This window comes from Ips typographus, linkage group LG5 (assembly GCF_016097725.1).
Source record: "Ips typographus isolate SLU linkage group LG5, UJ_Ityp_2.0, whole genome shotgun sequence".
Classification (NCBI taxonomy): Eukaryota; Metazoa; Arthropoda; class Insecta; order Coleoptera; family Curculionidae; genus Ips; species Ips typographus.
Genome location: NC_138426.1, coordinates 1580745 through 1602505, shown reverse-complemented (window position 1 = coordinate 1602505; position 21761 = coordinate 1580745). Strand labels below are relative to the sequence as shown.

At 33.7% G+C, this 21761-nt stretch overlaps 1 protein-coding gene and 2 long non-coding RNA genes across 3 annotated transcripts; 2 read left to right on the top strand and 1 right to left on the bottom strand.

Annotated features, from left to right (window-relative positions):
• Positions 1-1321: 1321 nt before the first annotated feature.
• On the top strand, positions 1322-21689 carry LOC145728956 (dihydrolipoyllysine-residue succinyltransferase component of 2-oxoglutarate dehydrogenase complex, mitochondrial-like). Its single transcript, XM_081979533.1, has 10 exons — positions 1322-1563; positions 1692-1771; positions 1835-1954; positions 5620-5888; positions 7032-7168; positions 13871-14022; positions 14072-14230; positions 14290-14423; positions 14481-14638; positions 21184-21689. The coding sequence occupies exons 1-10, from the start codon at positions 1474-1476 to the stop codon at positions 21316-21318; spliced, it is 1434 nt and encodes a 477-aa protein (XP_081835659.1). The 5' UTR covers positions 1322-1473; the 3' UTR covers positions 21319-21689.
• Positions 14651-20961, top strand: LOC145728958 (uncharacterized). Its single transcript, XR_014178210.1, has 2 exons — positions 14651-19079; positions 19136-20961. It is a non-coding gene; the product is annotated as an uncharacterized LOC145728958 (long non-coding RNA).
• Positions 18877-19576, bottom strand: LOC145728957 (uncharacterized). Its single transcript, XR_014178209.1, has 3 exons — positions 19447-19576; positions 19074-19384; positions 18877-19015 (listed from the first exon to the last, which is right to left on the bottom strand). It is a non-coding gene; the product is annotated as an uncharacterized LOC145728957 (long non-coding RNA).
• Positions 21690-21761: the final 72 nt, after the last annotated feature.

The window sequence follows — 21761 nt, the reverse complement described above, 5'->3', positions numbered from 1 at the left end:
TGCTCAAGCAGCCTTACTTTGACCACCCTCCTCGAAACCTGAAATTCCCAATTTGAGCGAAATTTTGGTGCACTTTTCCAGAAAATCGTCCATAACTAGTTTATTTGAAACACCCTGTATAAACACACAGTATAACAAAAGAAAGCTAATGAATGGAGCTATCACGTGACGTTGAGCGGACTCGGCTAAGTTGCCCTGTTTAGCCGCTAGAGGGCGTGAAAGTTGACTCTCGTTTTTTGCAGTTTTGGCTCAATATCTCAGGAACGTTTCAGATTAGAGGTCTGAAATTTGTATCACAAATGCACCTTGATATGGTGCAACTTTTACCTTCTATACACTTTTTTGGTACCATGCACTGTTTTACCTTGAAAAATTAAAAACTAGAATTGTCAAGAATTTTCAAAGGTGATACCTTATAATTATTTTCAGAAAATATTTTTTTTACAAAATTAACCTCAACTGCTTAAATACCTTCAGGTTAATACTACAAAAATGACGTAAAGTGTCATTTGTCAAAATGTCATTTTGCAAGGGTGCCATGCCCCAAAGTGTCATAATTGACATAATTTCAAAGTAATCTCCGAAACGGTGACAGTTAGAGCAAAATGGACGTCAGATTTGTGTTCGCCAAGTTCAAATTAGTTAAAAAAAGTCACTTTGATTACAGAAAATCCAAAATGGTGGCCGTTAGTACTGTAGGCCCAAAAAATCGCTAATTTAAATTAAATTTCCGTGCACTTTTCCAGAAAATCGTCCAAAACTCGCTTATTTGAATCACCCTGTATAAACATACCGTATAATAAAAGAAAGCTAATAAATGGGGCTATCATGTGACGTTGAGCGGGCACGGCTAAGTTGTCCCGTTTAGCCGCAAGAGGGCGTGAAAATTGACTCTCGTTTTTTGCAGTTTTTGCTCAATATCTCAGGAACGTTTCAGATTAGAGGTCTGAAATTTGTACCACAAATGCACCTCGATGGGATGTAACTTTTACCTTCTATACACTTTTTTGGTACCACGCACCGTTTGACATTGAAAAATTAAAAACTAGAATTGTCAAGAAATTTCAAGTGAAATTTTTTATTTTCAAAATTAACCTCAACATTTTTCCGAAAAATTACAGAAAATTGTCTGCAAAAATTTCCATAAATAATTTAATTATCCGGAAATTGTACATCCCAGATTTCTAACGGTTGGAAAAAACCTTTTGGTTCAATTCGACCTAACGTGTACATTTGACAACACCGACCGGGCGAGTCACCATTGACAGTACTGACAGTGACAGTGACAGTGACGTTTTCTGACATTTGACTGAGACCCCCAACTCCAATACGGCAAACCTCAGGTTTTCACACATTTTTAGTGATAGCGGGCAGCCTGTTTTCTCGATTATTTATAGACCGGACGGCATATGATTTGGGTGCTGAATAATTTAAATTTGTCATAATTAAGGATAAAATCAAATTCACCGAAGTATGTCCACCATGCTAACGATGGCCAGTCGGAGATTACCGCGTGCAGTGATTAGAACTTTGAACAAGTATTTGGACAAAACTGCCGCAGAGGTAAGGTTTGGGACTAAAATAATATGTAATAGAAAAGGCCAATTACATAATTGTATCACTTGGATCGCGTCAAATTAATTAAAGGTAGGTGCCATTACAACTCACCTTATTATGTAATCTTTCTGTAGGTGTTACCACAGAACTTGTCTTATGGAGCCAGAGCTCTTTGTACCTACAAATTAAAATCAAAGGATGAAGTTCTTTCAAGGTAAAAGTATGGTGTGAAAAATACAAGTTGCAAGTTGTGTGAAAGTACCGGAATTTGATTTAGCTCGCCCAAGTCAGTATGCTGCCGAACAGACCGGTACTTTAGGATCTTTACATCACTTTCCCAACAGGAAACTGTTAAGTGCCCAGCTTTTCCTGAATCTGTTACCGAAGGAGACATAAGGTAAGTTTCAATTACATTTCTTCTTTTATCTATTTTTCTATTTTAGAATAAAAATGTTGTGATAATGCATTTGGTTACACATTATAAACTGAAACAAAATTCAATTTGAAATAAACTGGTAATTAAGCTATTCATTCTACTATGGTCATTGTGTACCAAATATTACATGTGTATCAGTTTAAAAACAATATTTTTTTACTTATTAAACTATAACCTACTTCAGGTGAAATTGATTGAATCCCAAGGTAGATTCTGAGTTATTTGGTTCTTATTTGAATGACTTAGTTTATTAATTACTAAGCCTCTTAAAGATGTAAAATGCTTATATCCTAATTAACTGAAACCTTGATTGGCTTTTGTAATATTTTCACTTAAGGTATTCATCTAATTACTTTAAATAAACCTAGTTAATTGCTTATCAGATTATGTGAAATTTCTATTTTATATGTGGCATTGAGTTATAAACTATTAAAATGAAGCATTACAGGGCATATCGGGGTTAATGCCAACACCACTAAAAAATGTCTTTTTTAGGTTAAGTTTGTTTTAGAATATATCCTTTAAAAATTACCCAAAAAAAAAAAAAAATTTGTTTTAAAAAGTCATAAAAATCATGATTTTTTTAATTTTAATTAAAACCCTCAATTATTTTAAGTGATTGAAAATAATTTCGATATTGGACTAAAATATCATGGTTGCCCATCGTCCAGAGTCCAAATCAGTAATAGTTTTGGATAAAAATCGGTTGTTTATTGCGTAAATTTAGGAGATTTGATTTTTCCACTCAGTTTTCAGTGTTTTGAACTCATATTGATTTTTTCCCATATATCGTCGTTACAATGCCAAAACGACAAATATGCTATTAATGTAGCACATTTGTAACATGTAGCATTTTCCAAAAAAATAGCATTTTCTTACTTTTTCCTATTATGTCATGTTTAAATTATGACAAATAATATGTTTTTGAAATGAGAAAAATGACGAGAATCTGAAGATTTTTTTTAAACAATTTGTAGTTTACTGACAATTGTCAAAATAACACAGTCATAACTTGTTTCGAAAACTGTGTTTCACAGTAATTCTTGCAAATTCTAAGACATTAAACACAGATATCACGTGGTTTTGCAGGATAATTTAGCTAGGAAGTCACGTGACCACTGCCACAAATCTCAGAAACACATTTTGTACTGAATACTGCAATAAAACTTTTCTAAACCACTCCCTGAGTTTTACATGCGATTTTGTCTTTTCAAACTCTGTTTCCGTCAGTTCAAATTTTGACACCAATTTTCTCTCTGACTGTACCAAATTTTGTAGTGTTTTTTCAAGTTATTGGATAGAAAATTTAATGAGGATTCCAAAAATGTTATTAAAACAGTCACTTTATCACTCCAAGTAAGTTTTACAGGCGATTTTGTCTCTGACTGTCCTTTTAAACTGTGTTTCAGGCAATTCAAACTTTAACATCGTTTTTCTCCCTGACTGTACCAAATTTTGTAGTATTTTTTAGATTATTGGATAGCAAATTTAATGAAGATTCCAAAAATGTGCTTAAAAGAGTCATTTTCTCACTCCAAGAGGGTTTTACAGGCGATTTTGTCTCTGACTGTCCTTTCAAACTGTGTTTCAGGCAGTTCAAAGTTTAACACTGCTTTTCTCCCTGATTGTTTGATAGAACAGTCAGAGACAAAATCGCCTGTAAAACTCACTTGGAGTGATAAAATGAGTGTTTTAAGCACATTTTTGGAATTCTCATTAAATTTCTTATCCAATAACCTGAAAAATACTACAAAATTTGGTACAGTCAGGGAGAAAAGCGGTGTTAAAGTTTGAACTGTCTGAAACACAGTTTGAAATGACAGTCGCCTACAAAACCCACTTGGAGGGAGAAAATGCTTGTTTAAAGAACATTTTTGGAATCCTCATTATATTTCCTATCCTATAACCTAAAAAAGCCCAAAATTTGGTACCCATCTATCTCTATAACTAATTATTAACAAATAACTGCTTCAACTTTATATCATCTAAATTATACTCCAAAAAGCCTTAGTTGTCAATATACAGGGCTGTTAAGAAAGAGGCATATTAAAATATTGTATGAAATCTAATTATTTTCTAATCTTACTTTAATAATGAACTTTTCTGAACTTATAATGAACACCTGCTATATTTTTAATAGAACAATATCAAAAATAAATCACAGGCTAGGATTATTGTAGTGCTGTTGTACAGTTATCTAGATTTAATTTCAAAATAAAATTCTTTGGGTTAGGTCAGTCCAAGTTTCTAAATTAAGCTATTGTCTGTAGTATTACCTTGAATTTTGACAATGAGCCAAATATTGAAGTTCTAAATGCATTTTGTATCATCACTTTATAGTATCAAGTATTATTAGTACTTATTAAAAAGACAAAAACTTAAGGGTAAAGTTAGGATTTTAATATGGTTTTTGTACAGGGTGTCCCAAAGTTCAGACAAGTTGTCACCTAGTTCAAAACGTTCAGAAAGTTTGGCTTCAACCAATCCATTTGATGATGATTATGATGAGGAAATGAATCCATTTCGAGATGAGGAAGAACTAGATGACAGTTATGATAGAAATTTAAATCCTTTTGAATAATATGCTATTGCTATAGTGTAAATTATTATTAAATATATGTTAGCTGATATGTTGTGTATACAGTGTGGAACAGCCAAATGGAATAAATTCGATAACGAATAAATGAGAGCGTGTTGGGAAAAACGCTTGGACACGTCTATTTGTATTTTTAGATGCGCATTTATTAAAAAAAATAAAAATTATATAGGGTGTGTCATGTGACAGTGGCCGATACCAACTTTCTTATTTTAAATACAACCACCTGTATATTATTAGTTTTTTGGATTCTTCCGAAAATTCTAGACATAATTCATGTACAATGTCCCATACCTATCTTCAACTGTTTCGGAAATATTAAGTGTTTTCAGATGTATTACAACAATTAACATTAAAAAAAGAAAATTATTTTATTTCACAAATTCGCTACATTACACTCAATACTTATTTTCACGAACATTTTGAACATCTCTTACATTGAAATTAATGTTTTTTTGTTTTTTTTGACATTATTTGTGAAATAAAATAATTTTCTTTTTTTAATATTAATTTTAGTAATACATCTGAAAACACTTAATATTTCCGAAACAGTTGAAGATAGGTATGGGACATTGTACATGAATTATGTCTAGAATTTTCTGAAGAATCCAAAAAAATTATAATATACAGGGGGTTGTATTTAAAATAAGAAAGTTGGTATCGGCCACTGTCACATGACACACCCTATATAATTTTTATTTTTTTTAATAAATGCGCATCTAAAAATACAAATCGACGTGTCCAAGCGTTTTTCCCAACACGCTCTCATTTATTCGTTATCGAATTTATTCCATTTGGCTGTTCCACACTGTATGTTTCTTTCACCAAATGATAGCAAATTTGAACGTTTTTAAATTGATTATTTGAAGAAAATAGTGGATTTTCTGGATTAAAACAGTTTACACAAATTTGAAAAGCCTTTACTTCAACAAGTCTAAATAGCATGTCTTATTTGTTTTTTTGCTGTAATAGACACTTTTCTACATTACCTATACTAGGATAAATAGTTATTCTGTTTCCTATGTAATAGAATCGAGAAAAAAGTTGGAGATGCTGTAGCAGCTGATGAGGTAATTGCCGAGGTGGAAACCGACAAAACATCGATGCCCGTACACTCGCCAACTCACGGTATCATTGAGGAAATTCTAGTAAAAGACGGCGACACTGTTAAAGCCGGAACTCCTCTATTCAAATTGAAAGTCACGGCAGAGGCTCCAGTTAAATCTGCTCCCGCCAAAGAGGAACCTAAAGCTGCACCACCACCTCCAGCGGCGCCAAAACCTCAACCGACACCTGCAGGTCGGTAGCACGTTTTATGTAAACATGCGAGGGTTATATTTTGTTAGTTAGTTAGTCTTCTTTATTTCTAATTATGGTCACAATACATTTCCTGTAACTACAAAAAACATACATGAAAACACAAAAAGAAACAGCGTCATTTTAAAATGAGCGTACACCTAATAGTCTCTTACATAATCCCTGATACAATATGGCTCTAAATTAATTAACATCTGTTTTACCTTTCTTTTAAAAAGTTTCTCATTTTTTTCTAATTTTAAATCGTTTTGTAATGTATTGAATAGCTTCAAACAGGCATAATATGGATTTTTTTTCGGTTATAGTTAATCTGTGTATCGGATAATTTACATTTACGCTTCGAGTGTTATAACTATGATGTACCTCCAGATCAAACATACTTTTGTTTTTGAAAAAGAAAACTATACATTCATAAATATATAGTCCCCACACCGTCAGAATGCCATTAGCTTTGAAAACCCCCCTGCAGCTCTCCCTGTATCCCATTTTCTTGACTATTCTAAGTGCTCGTTTTTGTAAAAGAAAAATTTTTTCCATTAAGCTATTAGAACCCCAAAATATTATCCCATACTTGAGCACAGATTCAAAGTTTGCGTAATATAGGATTTTTAATGTTCTTTCATTCATGTATTTCGCAGTGACTTGTATGCCATAGCAAACTGAACTAAGGTTTTTGTTTAACTCTAAAATATGATTTGACCAGTTTAGGAATTCATCCAAGTGGATTCCAAGAAATGTGGTATGTTCTACGAGCTCTGTATTTGATTGTCCAAAAGTTAGTGTTCCAGGTTTTTCCGTTTTGAATTGTTTTGTTCTAAAGAGTAGAACCTTTGTTTTATTATTATTAAGTAATAATCTGTTACTTTTAAACCAATCTTGTGCTCTGCAAAATAAGTTATCTCCCGATAGTGCTAGGCTTTCTACATTTCTTCCCCCTGTCAATAAATTCGTATCATCGGCATAACACGTCACATGCTCATTTTCTGAAAGCAGAATGTTGCTCAGGTCATTAAGAAATACAATGAATAAAATAGGTCCCAATATGCTTCCCTGTGCAATTCCAATTTTATTTTCCTTCAGACTTGAGAAATAATTCTGTCCATTTTTTAATATTTTTACTTACAGCTGCAGCACCACCGCCGCCACCACCACCACCAGCGGCCGCCGCTCCTCCACCACCTAGACCAGCGGCTCCATTGAGTTCCATTCCGGTTGCTGCTATCAGACATGCGCAATCTTTGGAAGCTACCGCTACGGTTAAGGTGAGTGTTTATTTTTTTTTTTGTTATAATTTTCTTACATAAATCTTAATAAGTCTTCTTCTCGAATAAATTCACGGAACAACTGTCAGTGTAAAACAAGCTTTAAGAAAGAAAAAGAAGTAGTAGTCCATATTCTTTCAGTTGAGTTCGAAGGAAAAACACGCAGTCGTCTCCACAATAATTTATTTCAACTTTCATCACCTCTACTGCGGATGGTAGATTGAGTTTCATATCCATCCCCCACAGGGTCATCCCCAGCCCTATCAAAATGGATTTAGACTAAATTTAACTTCAATGTGGTGTTGTTAAGTTTTTAGGATGTACTATCACTGGTTTTTTAAGCTTTATTACCCCCTTTAAACCAATTTTTTTAATTCACTTATTCTAAATAATATGGGTCTCTCCCCTTGTAAAAAGACAGCTTTGATTTGCGATTTAGCTCCTGAAGATGGTCATTCGTATGTCCCGAAACTAGTTGGGCAGGCCTTATCCTTTGAAGGTTGAAATGTAATCAGATTTTTTCAATTTGGACATTATCTGCAATGAGTAATATTATTTGACAGTTATAACATGTATTATATGTTAAGTATGCCTTTTTGCATACAAAATACCTTGAAATGCCTTCAAAATACCTCACAATGCTTCTATTTTTGCTCAAAATGCATTGAAATGTCTTTAAATTATTTAAACTGTCTCAGAATGCTTTCTAATGTTTACACGTTTGTGCCATTCTTAAATTTAGTGATAAGGCCGCTGGTATTGATAAACCTTAATGAAATTCATCCTTGAAATTAATTTTGTATGGTCACGTGATAGTTTTCAGGTTAGATTAATTATTTGTACGTGACATTTTGACGCTTGTCAAAAAGTGTTATAAGGATTCAATGAAAATGACTTCCTCAGGTTGAGAAAAAAAAACTTGATTTGACATTGTGCCGAACGCTTAAAATTGATTTTCTAAGATCAGGTAACGATTTTTCCAAATTTTGACAAACAAAATATTTTTTGAACGATTACCTGAAATTACGGGTTATATTTTGACGTTTGCACGAATCTTCTAACTGTCATAATAATCAAGTTAGCACTTGTCAAATAAAGACACCTATCATTTAAAAGAAATACTTGAAAAATTGGTAATAGTGGTGAAATTGTAAGAATCACGTCATGTGACTTTGATAATTCAATTTTTGAGCTTGCAACACTGTAAAGTCACGTTTAATGGGGATTCCAAAAATGTGCTTAAAACAGTCATTTTATCACTGCAAGTGAGTTTTACAGGCAATTTTGTCTCTGACTGTCCTTTAAAACTGTGTTTCAGGCAGTTCAAACTTTAACACCGCTTTTCTCCCTGACTGTACCAAATTTTGTAGTATTTTTTAGGTTATTGGATAGGAAATTTAACGAGAATTCCAAAAATAAGCTTAAAACAGTCATTTTCTCACTCTAAGTGGGTTTTAGACGCGATTTGGTCTCTGACTGTCCTTTCAAACTGGCTTTCTGTCAATTCAAACTTTGACACCGCTTTTCTTCCTGACTGTACCAAATCTTGTAGTGGTTTTTTAGGTTATTGGATAGGAAATATAATGAGGATTCCAAAAATATGCTTAAAACAGTCATTTTCTCACTTCAAGTGGGTTTTACAGGTGATTTGGTCTCTGATTGTCTTTTCAAACTGTGTTTCTGTCAGTTTAAACTTTGGCACCGCTTTTCTCGCTGACTGTACCAAATCTTGTAGTGTTTTTTCTGGTTATTGGATAGGAAATTTAATGAGGATTTAAAAAATATGCTTAAAACAGTAATTTTCTCACTCCAAGTGGGTTTTAGAGGCGATTTGGTCTCTGACTGTCCTTTCAAACTGTGTTTCTGTCAGTTCAAATTTTGGCACCGCTTTTCTCGTTGACTGTACCAAAGCTTGTAGTGTTTTTTCAGGTTATTGGATAGGAAATTTAATGAGGATTCCAAAAATATGCTTAAAACAGTCATTTTCTCACTTCAAGTGGGTTTTACAGGTGATTTGGTCTCTGATTGTCTTTTCAAACTGTGTTTCTGTCAGTTTAAACTTTGGCACCGCTTTTCTCGCTGACTGTACCAAATCTTGTAGTGTTTTTTCTGGTTATTGGATAGGAAATTTAATGAGGATTCCAAAAATATGCTTAAAACAGTCATTTTCTCACTTCAAGTGGGTTTTACAGGTGATTTGGTCTCTGATTGTCTTTTCAAACTGTGTTTCTGTCAGTTTAAACTTTGGCACCGCTTTTCTCGCTGACTGTACCAAATCTTGTAGTGTTTTTTCTGGTTATTGGATAGGAAATTTAATGAGGATTTAAAAAATATGCTTAAAACAGTAATTTTCTCACTCCAAGTGGGTTTTAGAGGCGATTTGGTCTCTGACTGTCCTTTCAAACTGTGTTTCTGTCAGTTCAAATTTTGGCACCGCTTTTCTCGTTGACTGTACCAAATCTTGTAGTGTTTTTTCTGGTTATTGGATAGGAAATTTAATGAGGATTCCAAAAATATGCTTAAAACAGTCATTTTCTCACTTCAAGTGGGTTTTACAGGTGATTTGGTCTCTGATTGTCTTTTCAAACTGTGTTTCTGTCAGTTTAAACTTTGGCACCGCTTTTCTCGCTGACTGTACCAAATCTTGTAGTGTTTTTTCTGGTTATTGGATAGGAAATTTAATGAGGATTTAAAAAATATGCTTAAAACAGTAATTTTCTCACTCCAAGTGGGTTTTAGAGGCGATTTGGTCTCTGACTGTCCTTTCAAACTGTGTTTCTGTCAGTTCAAATTTTGGCACCGCTTTTCTCGTTGACTGTACCAAAGCTTGTAGTGTTTTTTCAGGTTATTGGATAGGAAATTTAATGAGGATTCCAAAAATATGCTTAAAACAGTCATTTTCTCACTTCAAGTGGGTTTTACAGGTGATTTGGTCTCTGATTGTCTTTTCAAACTGTGTTTCTGTCAGTTTAAACTTTGGCACCGCTTTTCTCGCTGACTGTACCAAATCTTGTAGTGTTTTTTCTGGTTATTGGATAGGAAATTTAATGAGGATTCCAAAAATATGCTTAAAACAGTCATTTTCTCACTTCAAGTGGGTTTTACAGGTGATTTGGTCTCTGATTGTCTTTTCAAACTGTGTTTCTGTCAGTTTAAACTTTGGCACCGCTTTTCTCGCTGACTGTACCAAAGCTTGTAGTGTTTTTTCAGGTTATTGGATAGGAAATTTAATGAGGATTCCAAAAATATGCTTAAAACAGTCATTTTCTCACTCCAAGTGGGTTTTAGAGGCGATTTGGTCTCTGACTGTCCTTTCAAATTGTCTTTCTGTCAATTCAAACTTTAACACCGCTTTTCTTCCTGACTACCAAATCTCGTAGTGGTTTTTTAGGTTATTGGATAGGAAATATAATGAGGATTCCAAAAATATGCTTAAAACAGTCATATTCTCATTCCAAGTGGGTTTTACAGACGATTTGGTATCTGACTGTGTTTTCAAATTTTAACACTTCTTTTCTCCCTGACTGTATCAAGTCTTGTAGTGATTTTTTAGGTTATTGGATAGGAAATTTAATGAGGATTCCAAAAATATGCTTAAAACAGTCATTTTCTCACTTCAAGTGGGTTTTACAGGTGATTTGGTCTCTGATTGTCTTTTCAAACTGTGTTTATGTCAGTTTAAACTTTGGCACCGCTTTTCTCGCTGACTGTACCAAATCTTGTAGTGTTTTTTCTGGTTATTGGATAGGAAATTTAATGAGGATTCCAAAAATATGCTTAAAACAGTCATTTTCTCACTTCAATTGGGTTTTACAGGTGATTTGGTCTCTGATTGTCTTTTCAAACTGTGTTTCTGTCAGTTTAAACTTTGGCACCGCTTTTCTCGCTGACTGTACCAAATCTTGTAGTGTTTTTTCTGGTTATTGGATAGGAAATTTAATGAGGATTCCAAAAATATGCTTAAAACAGTCATTTTCTCACTCCAAGTGGATTTTAGAAGCGATTTGGTCTCTGACGGTCCTTTCAAACTGTCGTTCTGTGAATTCAAACTTTGACACCGCTTTTCTTCCTGACTGTACCAAATCTTGTAGTGATTTTTTAGGTTATTGGATAGGAAATATAATGAGGATTCCAAAAATATGCTTAAAACAGTCATTTTCTCACTCCAAGTGGGTTTTAGAGGCGATTTGGTCTCTGACTGTCCTTTCAAATTGTCTTTCTGTCAATTCAAACTTTAACACCGCTTTTCTTCCTGACTACCAAATCTCGTAGTGGTTTTTTAGGTTATTGGATAGGAAATATAATGAGGATTCCAAAAATATGCTTAAAACAGTCATATTCTCATTCCAAGTGGGTTTTACAGACGATTTGGTATCTGACTGTGTTTTCAAATTTTAACACTTCTTTTCTCCCTGACTGTATCAAGTCTTGTAGTGATTTTTTAGGTTATTGGATAGGAAATTTAATGAGGATTCCAAAAATATGCTTAAAACAGTCATTTTCTCACTTCAAGTGGGTTTTACAGGTGATTTGGTCTCTGATTGTCTTTTCAAACTGTGTTTATGTCAGTTTAAACTTTGGCACCGCTTTTCTCGCTGACTGTACCAAATCTTGTAGTGTTTTTTCTGGTTATTGGATAGGAAATTTAATGAGGATTCCAAAAATATGCTTAAAACAGTCATTTTCTCACTTCAATTGGGTTTTACAGGTGATTTGGTCTCTGATTGTCTTTTCAAACTGTGTTTCTGTCAGTTTAAACTTTGGCACCGCTTTTCTCGCTGACTGTACCAAATCTTGTAGTGTTTTTTCTGGTTATTGGATAGGAAATTTAATGAGGATTCCAAAAATATGCTTAAAACAGTCATTTTCTCACTCCAAGTGGATTTTAGAAGCGATTTGGTCTCTGACGGTCCTTTCAAACTGTCGTTCTGTGAATTCAAACTTTGACACCGCTTTTCTTCCTGACTGTACCAAATCTTGTAGTGATTTTTTAGGTTATTGGATAGGAAATTTAATGAGGATTCCAAAAATATGCTTAAAACAGTCATTTTCTCACTCCAAGTGGGTTTTAGAGGCGATTTGGTCTCTGACTGTCCTTTCAAATTGTCTTTCTGTCAATTCAAACTTTAACACCGCTTTTCTTCCTGACTACCAAATCTCGTAGTGGTTTTTTAGGTTATTGGGTAGGAAATTTAATGAGGATTCCAAAAATATGCTTAAAACAGTCATTTTCTCACTTCAAGTGGGTTTTACAGACGATTTGGTCCCTGAATGTCTTTTCAAACTGTGTTTCTGTCAGTTCAAACTTTGACACCGCTTTTCTCACTGACTGTATGTACCAAATCTTGTAGAGTTTTTTCTGGGTATTGAATAGGAGTAGTCACGCAAAAACAGTCACGTGACCTTCAAAACGCAGTTTAAACTTTGAAAACTTGGTAAATTAGATTTAGTTGTAAAAACTTAAATTGCAAAATACGCGTCACGTGACGTTGATAATACAATTCTGAGCTCGCAACACTGTAAAGGCTAGTCACGTGACCTTTAAAATGTGGTTTAAACATTGAAAAATTTATAAATTATTATAATAATGTTGTATGAATATTGTTTCAACTCAATATCGTGTAACAAAGAATTTACTGTTATTCTGTTCAATTATCAGTCATTTTAGTTATTCACTGTATTGTCTACTGCAATGTATTTCTTAAAATATCGCAAAATTTCCTTGAAAGAGGCTGTATTTCAATCAAAATTCCAATTAAAAAGTTCTCTGTTAAAAAACTGCGTCAACTTCTATATAAGAAGTAACTAAAAACAAAATGTATGTAAAGTTCGTGTTTTAATGAAAAAACTAAACATCTGGCAACGTGGCGCGTTAAACGTCAATGAGGTGCATCGGCTGATATATTGCCGTCTAGTGTATAAACAACACTTTTTTATGTTAAAACAAAACCAAAATTTATGGGTCAATTGGAGACTACTTGAAAATTTAACTTTTTTGCTCTCCTTTCTTTTACACCCTGTATAAAGCAGTTCTAGTGCTTTAAAGTAAAAGTTTTTCACATTAGCGAAAAGCCTGTATAAATCAAGCCCAGTGACAGTCCAAACCGCATTAAAATCCTTGAATTCGTTTCGAAATAGCGAGGTTTTGAAAATGTTCGTGGCGCGCAATTTACTTCGATTATTTCCATCCTATCAATTTTGACCAATCGCTATCAAGAATTAGTATAACAAATGTAAATTTTAAGTGGAAAAATCACTTGTCAACAACTGTCAACTTAGCTGTCAGCAGTTTTTCCGGAAAAAAAAATCGAAAAAATTGCACACTCCTCACAACAACATAAAGAATAGTGTTACCCTTTCTAGCTTGAAAGTTATTGTTCTTATTGTTTTAATTAAAATAAAGTGTTTATTTAATTCAGGAAATAATCTTACCAAATATCTCTCGTGCATCTAATTTTTCCTGTGGAAAAATTGGAATACTCGTTTCTAAGTAGTTTGTTTTAACAAATAGCATAAGCGAGAGTGGTTTTAAAAATCATCCGAGTCGAAGACGAGCTCGTTCATGCTATTTGTTAAAACAAATTACTTAAAAACTCGTTTTTCTGGAAAAATTAAATGCACTAGGGATATTACCCCCGAAAATCTCATTTTTACCTTTTTGAGGCTTGTCATTATTTCACATTAAGCCCTTCAATTGTATAGTTGCCTCCGGCCGATCCAACCAAAGAAATCACTGGAACGAGGACTGAGCAGCGCGTGAAAATGAACCGAATGCGACTGAAGATCGCGCAAAGATTGAAGGAGGCTCAGAACGTAAACGCAATGTTAACCACTTTTAACGAGATTGATATGACGTAGGTGGTTAATCGGTTATTTTCAACATTCAAACGAATGCGATTTTAGGAACATGATGGATTTCCGAAAGACACACCAGGATAGTTTCGTGAAAAAATACGGTACGAAACTGGGATTTATGTCGGCGTTTTTGAAGGCGTCCGCGTACGCCCTGCAAGATCAACCGGTGGTTAATGCCGTGATTGATGGAACTGAAATCATTTACAGGTATATTATTTAAAAACTCTAAATTTTACTCGGTCACTCTTTAAAACTATTGTGTATAGGGATTATGTAGATATTTCGGTGGCCGTGGCCACTCCCAAAGGTCTGGTCGTGCCAGTTGTTCGAAATGTTGAGAGCATGAACTTTGCTGACATCGAATTAGCGTTGGCCGCTTTAGGAGAGAAAGCCAGAAAAGGTGAGTGTTTGCTCAAATTTTCTGGTTTAAATTAGCGGTTTTGCTTAATTCCAATAGGTCAGATTGCTGTTGAAGACATGGACGGTGGAACTTTCACCGTCTCCAACGGGGGAGTGTTTGGATCGGTAATGGGTACTCCCATTATCAATCCACCGCAATCTGCTATCCTAGGAATGCACGGTATTTTCGATAGGCCAATTGCGCTTAAAGGACAGGTAAGACAACACTTTCTCTCTTTATATTATTTAGCTGTTTGACTTCACACCAATTTAAAAAAATTAGTAGTAAAATCATTAGTTATCCTGATAATGGTAAACTTAAAGTTGATATTACAGTCCTAAAAATTATCGAAGTAAATAGGACTGGTTTCAGGTAGGTGAGTTATAATTTCCAGAATTTGTGGTGTTTTCAAACTTTTGAGTTTGAAGGAATAGATTTAGATTTGTTTATTTAACCACAATACAGGGTGGTCCAGTTTTAAATGTCAATAATTCACCAATCGATAGCCCATCAAAAAATAAGTTCACATTCATTATGCCATTTTCCTGAAAAGTGCTTCCTAAGGAAAATACAGCCCTTCAAATTTCTGTTTAAAAAATCGTTTTTTTTGTCATAACTGTCAAACCGTTGGAGCAATATTGATCAAATTTGGAACAAGCACTTTATTACACGTTATTACGGTCAAAGACCCAAAACTAACCCAACCCAACTAAAAAATTGTCTTGGAAACGGAAAATTCACTTAAGAAGTTTAAAAAATATTATTGTAGCCAGTTTTCATAGTTTCCAGACAAACTAAAAGACTTTCGTTCTGAAAATTGAATTAGAAAAGATAAACATTTCAGAAGCTTAAAAATTGTGGTTGTAACCAGTTTTCATGCAAATCGGGAGACTTTAATACTAAAAATTGACTTGTAGACATAAAAACTACTTTTTCAAGAATTTGTTACTACAAATTCATACATTTAAACCTTAAAAATTGACTTGAACTTAAAATAAAAATTAAAATTTGCATTTGAAGTAAGTTTTCATAATTTGAAAACAAACTTTAATATTTTAGTCTTGAAAATAGTCTTAGATGCAGGACATTGACATTAGATTCATGAAAATTGTCTTGAAAACGAACTTTTCGTGCTTTTTACTTTGCTTTTCATTTTCTTCGAATTCTGGACTATTTTTAGTGTTTCAAAACTGCTTTCAGCTTGGAAAATCGAGTTTCAAGACTATCTTCACCAAGTTATTGACATAGCAAACTTAAAAAAAAATTTTTACATTCTTCATAGACTTAAAATGGCCTTCCAAGCTTTGTCACTATTAAATCGACTTCTAAACACCTCAGTGCTAAAAATTCGGGTATTTCTTAATAAACTAGACTGTTTTTAGTGTTTTAAGGCTGTTTTCAGTGCCTCAAATCGAGTTTCAATACTATCTTTAGGACTTATCAGGCCTAAACGCCAGTGTGTCCACTGACCATAATCTTGAAAATGTTATTTCAAGCTTCTTCTCTATTAAATTGACTTCTACACTCAAAGGTGCAATAAATTGTAGCATCTCTAAGAAATTCGGACTGTTTTTAGTGCTTTTTAAGACTGAAAAATCGAGATTAAGACTATTTCCAAAAGTGAAGTTTCTTCAGTAATAAAAGTAAAAAATTTTGGTACCAAATGCTACAATAATACGTTTTAAGAACTAATTTTTAGAAATAAAATAATCCGAAAATTTAATTTACTTCTAGACTTGTTGTCCAGTCCAGAAAATTGAGTTGTACACCAATTAAAGTCTTGAAAATATACTTTTGGACTCTCTTTAGTCCTAGTAAAGTCAGTTCTAGCATTAAAAGGCAACTTTTATATTATTTTTAGTAGTAAAAAATGAGTTTCATGCACAATACAATCTTTGTCTTGATTTCCGGACTTTTTTTAGTTCTTGAATGCCAGTTTCAGACACTCAACCAGGATGGCAGTCTGAGAAAGCGAATCATAAGACCATTTCTAGTAGTAAAAAAGTTTTTAGACTATTCAGTACAAATTTGGACTTTCACAAGTCTTGAATGTTCAGTTTTAAACTATAAAACGATTTTTTAAATTGAAATTTGGAGGACTGTATCTTCTTTAGGAAACGTTTTTCAGAAAAATGACATGATGCAAGTCAACTTATTTTTTGATTAGCTATCAAATGGTGAATTATTGACACTTCAAACTGGACCACCCTGTATACATGAAATGTATGCGCACCAAGTCATCTTAACTCAAGTAAATAATTCCTACAATCTATAATATAACAAAACACTAACAGATAAAACTTATACATGTATATACAAATATAAAATAACATACAAAACTGACGCTCACTTTTAAAAAACATAATTGAAATATTCCTCCTCGGTATAAAAAGAAGCGTCAATAAAAACCTGCTTGACCGCCCTCTCAAAAGCACAACCCTCCAGTGTCCTGATGCAATCAGGAAGCTTATTATAAAACCGTAAATTAGGACAATTTTTAACAGAGACTTGAAGTCACCTGCGAGGTAAACGCAATAAATTAGCGTTTCTGGTGTTAAACGAATCCACTTGAGAGTGCATGGTGTAAAGCGATTTACTCTTATGAATTTCATTTATGCAGACCAACATGAAATGTTAAGATTTTCAAATCCTTAAAATGCTGTCTACAAGAATCTCTAAGTCCAAGCCTCAACATGGTTCGGATCGCTCGCTTTTGGAGCCGGAAGATTCGAATAGAATGAGCAGAACCACCCCAAACTGCTGTACCATACTGAATTTTCGAGTGAAACAATGCAAAATATGCCGTTCTTAGGACTTTTAGTTCTAATGTGTCTCTCAGATGTCGCAACATAAATATGACAGTGGCAAGTTTATTCCAACTCAGTCATCAATAGTCACTCCCAACAAAGTGACGGTATTACCCTTAGACACGTTATCCGAAGTAGAGAGAATCAACTCTTGAGTTTTAATGCGATTCAAGACTAATTTATTATTAGAAAACCAAGACTCGACTCTCGTTTGCACCTCCCCAGAACGAAACAACAGCTCCGAGAGTGTAACCCCGCTAGACATAACGGTTGTGTCGTCAGCGAACAGATAACAGAACAAATAAAATAAACAAAAAAACAAGACAAATAACAGATAAATTTACGCACGTCGTTTATTACAAGCTAGGCTATCCATCTTTTTAATCCCTTGTTTGGACGTTGCCGTATTGACAAATTCCTCCTTTAAACCTCACAATATGTATCTTTCATTAAGCAATTATAAATGAAAATGAGAAAACATTATTGTTTTGAAAAAAAACATTCTAAGAATCTCACAAAACTAAACTCTCTCTAAACAACATTTTGAGGTTAGGAATTTTAAAAAGTTCAAAAACAGCAAAAACTACAAACAAAAAAAATAAAAACTTAGTTTAGGGTTGTCTAAGTTTATTAATTACTGTTGTTATTCCGGGACCTTCGTAAAATTTAAGATTTTCTTCACTATACTGGAAAACTTGCAACACTTGGTGGTAAACAAAGGCGTAAAGTTCCAATCAAACTTTGGCTTGGGAACAACAACCACATTCAATTTTAATTATCTGGAAAGAATATCACAGATAGGTGCATTCAAACGAGTCATTAACAGCCCAATATCAACGTTTCAAGAATTATTCCATAAAATTTGCAAGAAAGGAAAGGCAATCTGTGTACCCTGTAGACTATTAAATCCGTGCAGTTTTGTGATGATGGTAAAGCATTGTTTTAACTTATAACAGAATTGTTGGTGTTTTAAGAATTTCCTTTTGTAAATTTACCCAGCATTAAATACATATCATTTTGGTTTTGTTGTGTGATTTATTTAACATCATTTTAGTTCAATTTATTGTAAGAGCAGTAGGTACCTCAGTTAAAGAAATTATCTAATTTTATGATTGTTTATGAAGAAAACTAAACTTCTTAGATAAAAAAGAAACTTGAGTGTACTTTTTAAAGATTTTATTTGTATATTTCATAATGTGTAAATAATACAATTAAAATAGTAATTTACCCTACTATCTGATGTAAAAGTATTTAACAGTAGCACCATCTGTTTCTAGTCTTAGTCAGAGAAGATACGGCAAAAGTTATTAGGGCTAATTCTGCAAAATAATGGCATTTGATCAAATTTACATATGAAGTAACTTATCTTTCTAAAGCTGGGTTTATACAGTGCACAATGCATAACTTAATGCATAACATTGCACAAGAAATCACAAGTGTTTCTTTTTGGTGTTTATACAGTCGCACAACATATAATTTTTAACCAATGAAAAGAGTTTATGACAACACGTGATAAATGTCATTGCAATGTGAAATGTTATTTTTCTGTCACTTGCCATTTGTCAATCATGTCAAGCACAGATAAGGAGGATAAGACAAAAAAGGTGTGCTTGCTGTTGTAAAGTTGAAAAAGGGGAACAAAAACATTTTTAATAACAACAATATATTAGAATTCTCCATATTTAGAAAGCCAACATAAACCGACCACTCGCAACACAAGATGGCAGCGTTCAAGTGTTATTATTCCATGCTATTTCCTGCATAGAACAACCTTCTGATAAATAACTGAAAAACAGAACTGGCAATACTACACATTTTTATTTGGAATTGAGAATATACTTACTGCAGAGTGAGGGCAAGACGTTGTTTTAGGCTAATTGGATGTTTTGTGTTGTCTTTCTGTAGGAATGGCCCCACAAGAGCTAATAACTTATGGAACAGTTCTGGAGTCATACGCGTATATTTGAAAAACTGCTCTGTATCATGTTTTTCTGCAAACTGAACTATTTTTTCAAAAACACTATGTTCATTGCGTTTTCTATTCATAGGTCGCGTTTTAAACCTCCGTATTCTCCTTTTCTTGACATCTAAGCTTAATGCTGTAGCTGCAGCACCCATCAAGAGTAGAAGCCCCAATTGTTGCCAAGGTTCCATCTGCAATTGTTTAATAAATTCTTGATGTAAAAAGAAACTAATTAGTTCTAGATAATTTTTACCACTAAACTCTGTTTTTTTCCGTAGACACTTCAACTGTTTTTATTGCACTAAATGACCGAAAAATCACAAATACAAAATCAACAACAAACCACAATTCTTGAACAATCCAAATCCACAATTCATAAACAATAACACAATACAATGACGGACGGCGGATGTCAAAATATGACATTACAAAATTTTGCGCATGCGTACAGCTGTTTTCGCATAAGAATTGCATAGAAAGTTAAAAATTATGAACTTTCTATGCGGTATTGTGCAAGTGTTGTGCGCTGTATAAACGACAGTAGGCATTACTGTAAAGCCAACTTTCTATGTTATGCATTAAGTTATGCATTGTGCGCTGTATAAACCCAGCTTAATATTACCTGAAACTTACTAGAAATTGTTTTTTTCAACACTCTGCCTATGGATTTCGACAACAACATTATAACCATAGCTTCAAACACCTTTTGTTCAGAGTCTTTTAGAGCAATTGATAATGGGACTTTTTAAATTCGGACCCTTTCAAAGCATGATAAGCAAACTCCAGATTAGACAAATAAAGGTACCTGAAACATAAGCTATTTAGTATTAGCAGCTCATTAATACCTCTACCAGAGTCCTTTTTATAGTATTAGGTAAATCACCTTGTCAGCTTCTGCTAAATGCACCTTTACTCTATATCCATGTTTCTTCGAGAACCACTGGCTGGAATGAACTTGGTTTTTGTAGTGTTCTTGTAAAAACTCTTTTTGGGCGTAAGTAAATATATGGGCTGATTTCATTGTGACAGTGTTTTCTATTAGAAAAGGCATCCTTTTCTATTCCACACACTCTAGTTCCTTCAGAATGTTTCACTGGGCCCCTTGATAGTTGTAAAGTGTATTAAGAAGGTGGCATTTTCAAAACTGACTACCGAAACACACACATTATCTAGTCTCACACGTAGTATCATAGTTAAATCGAAATACTCGTTAAAATATTGTTACGATTTTCCCGTGGGTTCACACAAAGTCAGTTTAACTCAACAATTAATAAATTTATTTACACACATTTCAAAACACTCGGTACAATAATTAACTCAGCTACTAAAAACACTACTACAATTCCACAATTATTCCGCTATTTAAACTTTACCGCGTTCCCAAATCACTACTCCACTACACTACTACGCCGTCGTCGACACCGCTTCTTTTATATTCGCAAACCACGTTCTAGAATGACCGCAAAACGCTTCGCGATTTGCCGCGAATATCAAAGATGCTTCCAGGTGTCGCTTCCTAACTGTGGCCTACTTTAACACGCGCCCGGCCAGATATTGCGGCGCATCGGTTTCATCCAGTATCGAGCATAGTAGGCCCAAATCGTAACAATATTGTAAAATTTACATCAAAAATAAAAAAATTCTCTTTGTTTACTTTTTACCAACAATGGCGGCCGATTTTCCGAACCTTATCGTCCTGATTCATTGCCGACGTGACTAGATGACGTCAAAATTCTATCGCGCTCAGAACGGATGTAATAGACAAGAAAGGCACAAATGATGACGTAACCGCCACGGAAAAATAAATGGACCATACGTTTGAAATTACGAGGTTTTGTTGCTAATTTTAGGATAAGCAGAGCATTTGAATAAATTAAAAAAAAAAATAGGAATAAGGCATGAAAAACACCAAAATTGATATTATGTTATGGTGAATGATTTATTATGTAATTTATGGTTCTAATACTTGGTATTTTTGTTTGCTTTTCAGGTAGTAATTAGGCCTATGATGTACATTGCCCTCACCTATGACCATAGGTTAATCGACGGACGTGAAGCAGTACTGTTCCTTAGAAAGGTAAAGTCTGCGGTAGAGGATCCTCGCACGATATTAGCCGGTCTTTAAATAAGTGAACTATCTTTCGAAACCCCAATTTCAGCTTGAGTTTCGCATTGTCGCTGCACTCAACACTAACAAGTGTTCAATCTTAATTAAAACAAGTTTCAATCATAAACTACTTAATTTGACATTGATGGTGCAAGTGACAGTTTGAAACTTAATATTCTTTCACAGTCAAGTCATAAGCGAAACCATGTTTATTAAAAAAAAATTATGATTTATTTCGATTTGTCTTTGTTTAAACGAAGATTAAACTCTGTACGTTGGCGGTATTATTTTAGAACTTCTCTTTACAAGAGATTTTACTTTTAAATGCTACTTTATTTTGTCTTCTTCGGTAAGTCTTATTTATTTGTTAAATAAATTATCACTATGTTGTTGTGCAGTTTTAATTAGTGTTTCAGGGCCCATACATTTCATATTTTTCAAGTGACATTGTTTACAATGAC